Source organism: Camelina sativa, chromosome 5 (genome assembly GCF_030686135.1).
Source record: "Camelina sativa cultivar CO46 ecotype springtype chromosome 5, ASM3068613v1".
NCBI classification, from domain to species: Eukaryota; Viridiplantae; Streptophyta; class Magnoliopsida; order Brassicales; family Brassicaceae; genus Camelina; species Camelina sativa.
Window position 1 is genome coordinate 10,585,022 of NC_141884.1, and position 8,775 is coordinate 10,593,796.

The following is an 8,775-nucleotide window of genomic DNA, read 5'->3' on the forward strand; positions in this document are numbered from 1 at the left end:
ATTTATTTTAACTTACATCTAAATGCTTTTTTAATTAACTATATAAAAACTTATAATATCTATATGTTGACTTTTTCATCAGATTTTGATGATTTTAAAATAAGATATGTGAGGACAAAAAATCTGAACGACTCAAATTCATCCAATCAATAAACTTAATTTATAAAACCTGAATTTTGTACTATACTAATGAGATTATGAATCTAGACAATATGTTTTACAAGGTAACAGAAGAATCACCAATGATTATTTTAAATATTTAATAAGTGTACTCATGATTTATTATATGCTCTAGTGTTTACTCTCTAATCTTGTAATCACCCTTAATATAAAAAATTGCAATAATGCATATTAAAATATGGCTCATGTCATAAAAAATTATGAAATATCTTATACTATATCTCACATTAAATTTTGAATAAAATTCATGAAAAGAAAAATGTGTCAAATTTAATATTTTTAGATTCGATATATTATATCTATTTTCTAATCATTTTAAAATATATACTATAATTACCATTAAATTGTTTTGTGAAACTATTGTTTCCTACTATTGTTTCCTAACTTATAAGCTTTGGTTTTTGGATTTAATACTACAATTAACTTCTAACTATACAGATTTTTTATGTTGATATTAAATGTTTACACTTGATAAAGTTTTCTATAACACTAAATCAAATATTATGTTATCTATTTAATAACAATTACTGTAGTTGTCCATCCTTAGTATTAGTCGTCGGATCATGAACATTAAAAATAATTTGTTTTCTCGAGGCAAACATGATACATATTCAAACATTTAATCAATCTAATAGCAAAACGAAAAAGGCCAAAAAAAAATGGAAAGAAATAAGAAGGTGGTGGAGTTTCACGGCACGAAGGAGGTCAAATAACGAACAACACAACTGCTAATTTCTTCCGTACTAACTTCATGATCAGTCCACTTTTTGCTGATATGTGTGTGCAGAGTCCAATAGACAGACAATAGTCAACATCTTTCGTCTCCGATCCGCGTATTTTCTTCTGCGCAAAGAGTATTATTTGCAGACAAAATAAATAGCCATGTAATATGTATACAGTATAAACAACTAAACATACTCAAAAAAAAAAAAAAACTCATGAGTCTATAAACGATGCCATAAAACTGTAAAATTTCAATCCACCATGTTACATTGTTACGTGTGTATCCTTGCTTACACTTTCCAAAAGAAAATAGTGATATACTAGAGAGTACTAGTTGTAATTATAACTTGTAAAGGACTTGAATGTACGTACGTGGTCTGGTCTGTTAAAATAAGGAAGAAGCTAGCGTATATATATATATATATATATATATATGGTCTCTGTTATCCATAGTGGATAATTATAACTTGTAATACAGTAGTATTAAAAAAGTTTTAAAAAATAACGACGATAATAGTATGTCCTTAAACAAGTATTTATTGCCAATAGCTAAGCATATTTGACTTTAAAAATTCCAATAGATCCTCATCCTCAATTAATTAGCGTGCCAGGATGCATTTTCAAAAAGATTTTATTCTTTCTTTTGACTTTAGTTCTTGTTTAGATAAACAACTTACTGCTCTCCGGCAGTTTGACTTCAAAATTCTAATGGTTTTTGTTACCTATGTGGCAAAGAAATGAAGCTCACTCGTCTTACAAGGATCGATCGTACATCTTATAAGACTCATGTTGACTCAATGACTCTAATACGTCGAAATATATTCACATATTACATATATAGAGCTTTGTTTTTGGTTAAACCAACTTTCATCTTAAAACCGATCAAATTTGTTTAACATGAGACATTATAGTTCACGTTTACATGAATTAGGTGATACATGTATATATACTATATACCAATGCAAAAACTTTTTGTTTGAATCACAATGTTATTGTTCAGTAAAGGAGGCAAACAAAACTTGAACAGAAAAAAATATAGATGTATAATATCTGTGTATAGTACTGTATAATAAAAAAATCTTTGAATAATTAATTATGTAATGATACGGCCACATATATGCTTGGATATATGCGCGTATACTTGGATACATACTTATATAATATATTATTTGACAATTTTTGACTACGTACTCCATCACATGCGAGGAGACGAGTGTCAAAAATATATGTACAAGTGTTTCTAGCTTGTTGGTCAACACATTAGAGGTATGTTACGTTGGAGTTTAGGAGTTATATATATTAATACACACGTATGTTTGCGTACGTTATTATCATATTTTTCCCTTAGATAAATGCGCACGCACATTCCCTGACTTTTTGATCTAAGTTAAAAATCAAATCTCTTCTAAACATAAGTTTAACGTTTACTCGTGTAATTTAAGTTTATTATACACATGAAAACATTTTGTTCCTTAATTAGCTTCAGCAGCATGCAAAATGACGAAGAATACATGTATAGGAAAGCTTCGGTGTTAATAGTTTACATCAGCAATTGGCTCTATTTCTTTTTTCCACCATACATCACTTCAATACGTACATTAATATTGGTCAACTCGGCACTTGAATCATGTAATAATAATATTCTCAAGTATACGAGGACGTTAAGTTTGTGCAGACGAGAATTTTATAATTATATTTTTGCAGTCCACACATGATATGGTAACGCGTACAAAAGACTGAAGTGAGGAGAATCAGAAATTGAAAAGAGTAATTGATTATTGGTATAAGAATTTAATACTATAAAACCGGCCACATAAATTATTCTGAACACTCTCACAAAACGATCGCAATTCGAGTATTTTAGTTTAAATTTCTAATTTCTTAGTCAATACACGCCAAGACATGTGGAAGTCTTTCTCCCATTTTCACTATAAATACATCACAAAATTCATTTCTCTTAAAAGTTCAACAAACCTCTCTAGCTCGCTCTCTCTCTCTCCTTTCTTTTGCTTACGCCGTCTTGCAATCGATATGGCCTTGATCCAAAACCCTAATATAAAACATGTTCCATTTCTAAGAAACAGAAATCCACAACAAACACTCTTTCTTCCTCACACTCTCTCGCTCCCCAATTCTAAAAACAACTCCAAAAGACTTGTAATTTCTAATTCTTCTTCTTCTTCTCTGTTATCACCAGTGATTCATTCTTCTCCGGTTGCTTCTCCTTCCTCTCCTCTTCGTCCTCCAGTTTATCGTACACCGCAGTCCCCGTGTTCCGGTGGGACAGTGACTGTACCGTTATCTCGGGTTTGGAGAGAGATACAAGGATGTAACAACTGGAAAGATCTCATCGAACCTTTAAACCCTCTTCTCCAACAAGAGATCACTCGCTATGGCAACTTAGTTTCCACTTGTTACAAAGCCTTTGATCTAAACCCTAATTCTAAACGTTACTTGAACTGCAAGTATGGCAAACAAACCCTACTTAAAGAAACCGAAATCGACAAGCCTGAGGACTACCAAGTCACCAAATACATCTACGCCACACCGGACATCAACATCAGTCCGATCCAGGACGAGACGAACAGAAGAGCGCGTTGGGTAGGCTATGTTGCAGTGTCATCCGATGACTCGGTGAAACGTTTAGGGAGGAGAGACATTGTAGTGACGTTTCGTGGAACTGTAACTAACCCGGAATGGTTGGCAAATTTCATGAGCTCTTTAACTCCGGCTAGGTTCCATCCTCATAACCAGCGTCTCGACGTGAAGGTGGAATCCGGATTCTTGACTCTATACACATCCGATGAGAGTGAGAGCAAATTTGGACTTGAGAGCTGCAGACAACAGCTTCTGTCTGAAATCTCGAGATTGATAAATGAGTATAAAGGAGAAGAGATGAGTATCACACTCGCAGGACATAGCATGGGAAGCTCATTGGCTCAACTTCTTGCCTATGACATTGCGGAACTAGGTCTAAACCGGAGGATCGGCGAGGGAGATATTCCGGTGACCGTGTTCTCCTTCGCAGGGCCTAGGGTTGGTAACTTGGAGTTCAAAAAACATTGCGAGGAGCTAGGAGTTAAGGTTTTGAGGATCACTAACGTCAATGATCCGGTCACTAAACTTCCTGGTGTTTTCCTCAATGAGAATTTTAGGACTTTAGGTGGCTTTTATGAGCTTCCATGGAGCTGCTCATGTTATGCTCATGTTGGAGTGGAACTCACGCTAGATTTTTTCGATGTTCAAAACATTTCTTGCGTTCACGATCTCCAAACTTATATCGATCTTCTAAACCAACGGAGAATAAGCTCGAGATCAGCCAATTCCAAGGAAGATGAGGACGGTGACAATTTTGCCTTAGAGTTTTTGAAGAGAAATGGCGAGAAGATGATGCTCTTGAAGGAACAACCAATGATGCATTGGACAAATGCCGTGGATCTACTTAATTATGTATCTAACCATATGTTATACTGTAATATTTTTTAGGACTAGCTAGAATGAGATCCAAACTGGAATTTAGGTTTTTTTAATTTTTTGAACATGTACAAAGAGAGATAAGTGTATCTATAACATACTTACAACGTCTATATAAGTGAAGGTTTTTCATTTGTTATGTTTGCTTATGTATATGACTTAATTGGACGTAGTGTTTCTACATGATATTTGATATATATATTAAATCAATCATATATATTTCCAAAGTCGCAAACGCGTAATGCATCTGTCTTTCATATCTGCGTTTACATTTTTCCTATGATTAAAATATTTATAATTTTGGATAAAAAGATATGTGTAAGCTAGTAGTTTTTCACTTTTCCTTTTTTGATAAAGTGTAAGCTATAGTAAACTTTAAACTAAACTAACAAGGCAAAATCTAAAACAATGTATATGTATAAGCTTTAAATTGTTTTTTGGTTGAATTTGTGAACAATGCATGCGTTGAATTATCTGTAATTTAGTTTACTTTATCGTCCTTTAGAGTTGATTGTATGTTTCATGCAAATTAGAATTTGACTAATTAGTACATTACTAAAACATTCTCCCTAGTTGGATTCTTAAGTCGTCATTTATTTCACATTATCGTCCTTTTTACTTCTATGTTTCATGCAAAATGGAATAATTGACTAAATATGCTTTGTAGTTGAAATTTTAATTATCACCGAATTTATAGTATAATTAAGATGACTAGCTGTGGTCTCCTCTTGTTCTTCCCTAATTCACATCCCCGTAACTAGGTCAAACTTTGACTAACATTAGAGAATGTTATGCCCATTAGTTTCATATATATGTGAGAACATAGAATATTCATTATGTTTATATATAGTGTTTGTATAAAACATCAGTTGAAAATTCCGACAACAAGTAAATTTCTTTTTAGTGAATTATATGATTCAAAGGAATAATTTCGAAGAAAGTAGAAATTAAATGCGTAGAATACTTGCGATGTATCTTTTTTGATATACATCATCATATCATCGTCACATATATCATAAGAAATGATGTAACATTATATTGTAGTACTACAACGACATATACCACCGTCACCGATCACAAACCGCGCGCCATGATGAAAGTATAATAGAATATGCTATTCCTCCGTATATAACTAAACTCTTTGTAAAGGTCTTCTTAGTGTTTTAAATATATATTGGTCACCTATGTTTTAAAAATAATATTAAGTTAAGAAATGGTAATCGTAGTTTAAAGTTAATCATAGATTGAAAAAAGGACAAACGTGGGTCCATATGATGATGAAACCATATATATCCCTATAGTTTGATAATTTGATGGAAAAGTGAATGTCCCCTAAAGCATGTGGAAATAAAAACATTTGGACCCAAGGTTTCCTCTTTGTTTTTGTATGAACGTAATAAGATATGTAAGAATGTAGTAAAGCTCTCTTAAGAGTATTTTAAGACCATATACAAACTTTATATTAAATAAATCGTTTATTTGATATTATATTTTACTTACATTACAAACTAAAATTAAATAAGTATGGATGCCAACAACAAAAACATAATAATTAAAAATGTGTTAATATAGTCATGGACTTTTCTCGCGAATTACCATCTATCGCTCGACAATCCCATATTTGCTGAGTTAGCATTTATCTTAGGAACCACCATACTCGATTGGTTTCGTTTCGTGAAAGACTTTTCAGGAGATGGGATTGAGATCTCGATCAGTTTATACATTACTGATGATCAAGTCCCCCTTCTTCCAAATCATATCCACAATCAGCAACATATGTGCATAATTCAATCGGGCAGGCAAGTTAAGAGGTCTCAGTTACTTAAAACGTTACCATGGATTATGGGCTTTTGGCTAAACTACATATTTGGGCCATTCTCTCTAACAAAATCAATTATTACTAATCCGTTTTCTTTGGTTATAAGACGACGACAAGAACTTATTAATTGCACCGAATTTGCGGCACATAATTCAAAAAAAATATTAATTTTTTAAAAGAAAATTATGAAACCACTTCATGCGCAGTATGTCTTTCTCTCTTCCTTTCATAATTTGCCAGCTCCATCTCTCTCTCTCTCTCTCTATGCAACCTGATTTCTCTCTCTAGAACTAGAAGTCATCATCAAAGAACTAGCTCTAGGATGTCGTCGGATGATGACGAAGGAGGAGAGGAGTATCTATTCAAGATTGTGATAATCGGAGACTCTGCCGTCGGGAAATCGAACCTTCTCTCTCGGTACGCTCGTAACGAGTTCAACGCTCATTCCAAAGCCACCATCGGCGTTGAGTTCCAGACTCAAAACATGGATATCGATGGCAAAGATGTCAAAGCTCAGATTTGGGATACTGCTGGTCAGGAACGCTTCCGTGCCGTTACTTCTGCTTATTACCGCGGCGCTGTCGGAGCCCTCGTCGTTTACGATATTAGCCGTCGCTCTACTTTTGAGAGCGTCTCCCGTTGGCTCGATGAACTCAAGAGTAAGACATTGATTTATCTCTCAAGTTGTTTTGTTTTAAACAGATGATTTGGTTAGATTGTGTGTTGCTGATTAATTAAGATTTTTATCATTGTATATATGGACTAATTAGATCCTCATTATATTGGTTACTTAGACCAAATTAAGGTAAAATCAATATAGTAAAGATCGTTTATGCTTTATTCAACATGAATCTGTTTTATAGAACTAATTAAGACCTTGCTTTTGCTTATTCATAATGAATCTGTTCGATTGACTTTTAATTGAATTCAGTTTTCATTTGTGTGTTTTTTCTTGTTTTGTTTGATACACAGTACATTCGGATACAACGGTGGCTAGGATGCTGGTAGGAAACAAATGCGACCTAGAAAGCATAAGAGCCGTGAGCGTGGAAGAAGGCAAAGCTTTAGCGGAAACCCAAGGACTATTCTTCATGGAAACATCAGCTCTCGATTCGACCAACGTTAAAACAGCTTTCGAAATGGTCATCCGCGACATCTACACCAATGTCAGCAGGAAACAACTCAATTCCGACACTTATAATAAAACTGAACTAAGCATGAAGAACCGAGTCAGTCTCGTTAAAGACGATAGTAAAAGCTCCACACAAGGCTTTGGTTTCTCTTGCTGTTCATCCTCTTGAGTCTTTTGACCCCTGATGAGTTTTGCATTGATTCATTTTGAGTTTTTGTCCTCTACAAAAAAGTTTCACAAGATTTTTCTTTTGATTCAAAATTGTAATTTCTTTATGTGTGGACACGATAATTAATTATTGTCTAAATTATACAATCAGTTTATCGATAATCTCAACCACTGTCGATGAAACTTAGGCAAAAAAAAAAAAAACGTTTAAGTGGTAGGCTCCAATGGTCAATTGAGTCACTCACAACCACCAACTTCACACAAATCACAATCACAATGATATGCGCAAGAATCAGACCGCTAATATCCACACCACTAGCCTTCACTATCTCCACAACCAAACACTCCTCTTCACCAACCAATCTCCGATTACTCCCTCGCCGTCGCTCTTTCTCCGCCGTAACCGCCATGTCTTCTTCTTCAACCCCACCGAGTCAGATCATAGAACACATCGTTCTTTTCAAAGCCAAAGACGACGCTGACTCCAACAAAATCACTTCCATGATCAACAACCTCAACGCTCTTGCCTCACTCGATGAAGTTCTTTACATCTCCGCCGCTCCTCTCCACCGTCTTGGATCCTCCGCTTTCGCTTTCACTCACTTCCTCCATAGCCGTTACGGATCTAAAGAAGATCTCAGCACCTACGCTGCGCATCCTGATCACGTCCGTGTTGTTAAGGAGTCTGTGTTACCGAACTGTGATGACCTCATGGCTGTTGATTGGATCGCGGATCGAATCCCTGGAACCCTAGCTCCGGCTCCTGGTTCGGTTGCTAAACTCACTTTACTCAAATTGAAAGAGGATGTATCCGATGAGGCGAAATCGGAGATTACGGGAGTGATTAAGGGGCTTGGTGAGAAGTTTCCAGGGATTGATCAGATCACTGTGGGTGAAAACTTTTCGCCGGCGAGAGCTAAAGGTTTCACGATTGCTTCGATTGCGTATTTTAAGGATTTGAGTGAGATGGAAGCTGTGGATGCTCAGAAAGAGTTGTTGGTGAACTTGGAAAAGGACAAGGTTCGTGATTATGTGGATTCCACCATTGTTGTTGAGTTCCTTGTTTCTTCACAGACTTGTTCTAGTCTGTAAGAAAGGGTTTTTAAGATTTCAATCCTTTGAAATAAGCACTTTTGGGACTTTTATTTGTTTCACATTGTTTGTCTCTGCAATTTGAGAATAAAAAAGCATGTTTGATTAGAAGATCCTGAGTGTGAATTTTTTTAAGCAAGCCCTTGAGTAATCAAAATAATGACTCTGTTTAAGCTATCGTAGTAGG

The 8,775-nt window shown here is 34.9% G+C and overlaps 2 protein-coding genes and 1 pseudogene across 3 annotated transcripts; all 3 read left to right on the top strand.

Moving 5' to 3' along the window:
- Positions 1-2,887: 2,887 nt before the first annotated feature.
- LOC104786447 (phospholipase A1-Ialpha2, chloroplastic pseudogene) lies at positions 2,888-4,514 on the top strand (annotated as a pseudogene). The gene has a single exon (XR_015558504.1). The product of XR_015558504.1 is annotated as a phospholipase A1-Ialpha2, chloroplastic pseudogene (transcript).
- A 1,817-nt stretch (positions 4,515-6,331) lies between these two features.
- LOC104786448 (ras-related protein RABA5d) lies at positions 6,332-8,699 on the top strand. Its single transcript, XM_010511870.3, has 2 exons — positions 6,332-6,855; positions 7,169-8,699. The coding sequence occupies exons 1-2, from the start codon at positions 6,519-6,521 to the stop codon at positions 7,495-7,497; spliced, it is 666 nt and encodes a 221-aa protein (XP_010510172.1). The 5' UTR covers positions 6,332-6,518; the 3' UTR covers positions 7,498-8,699.
- On the top strand, positions 7,773-8,699 carry LOC104786449 (stress-response A/B barrel domain-containing protein UP3). The gene has a single exon (XM_010511871.3). It carries the CDS (start codon positions 7,773-7,775, stop codon positions 8,586-8,588), a length of 816 nt encoding a protein of 271 aa, XP_010510173.1. The 3' UTR covers positions 8,589-8,699.
- Positions 8,700-8,775: the final 76 nt, after the last annotated feature.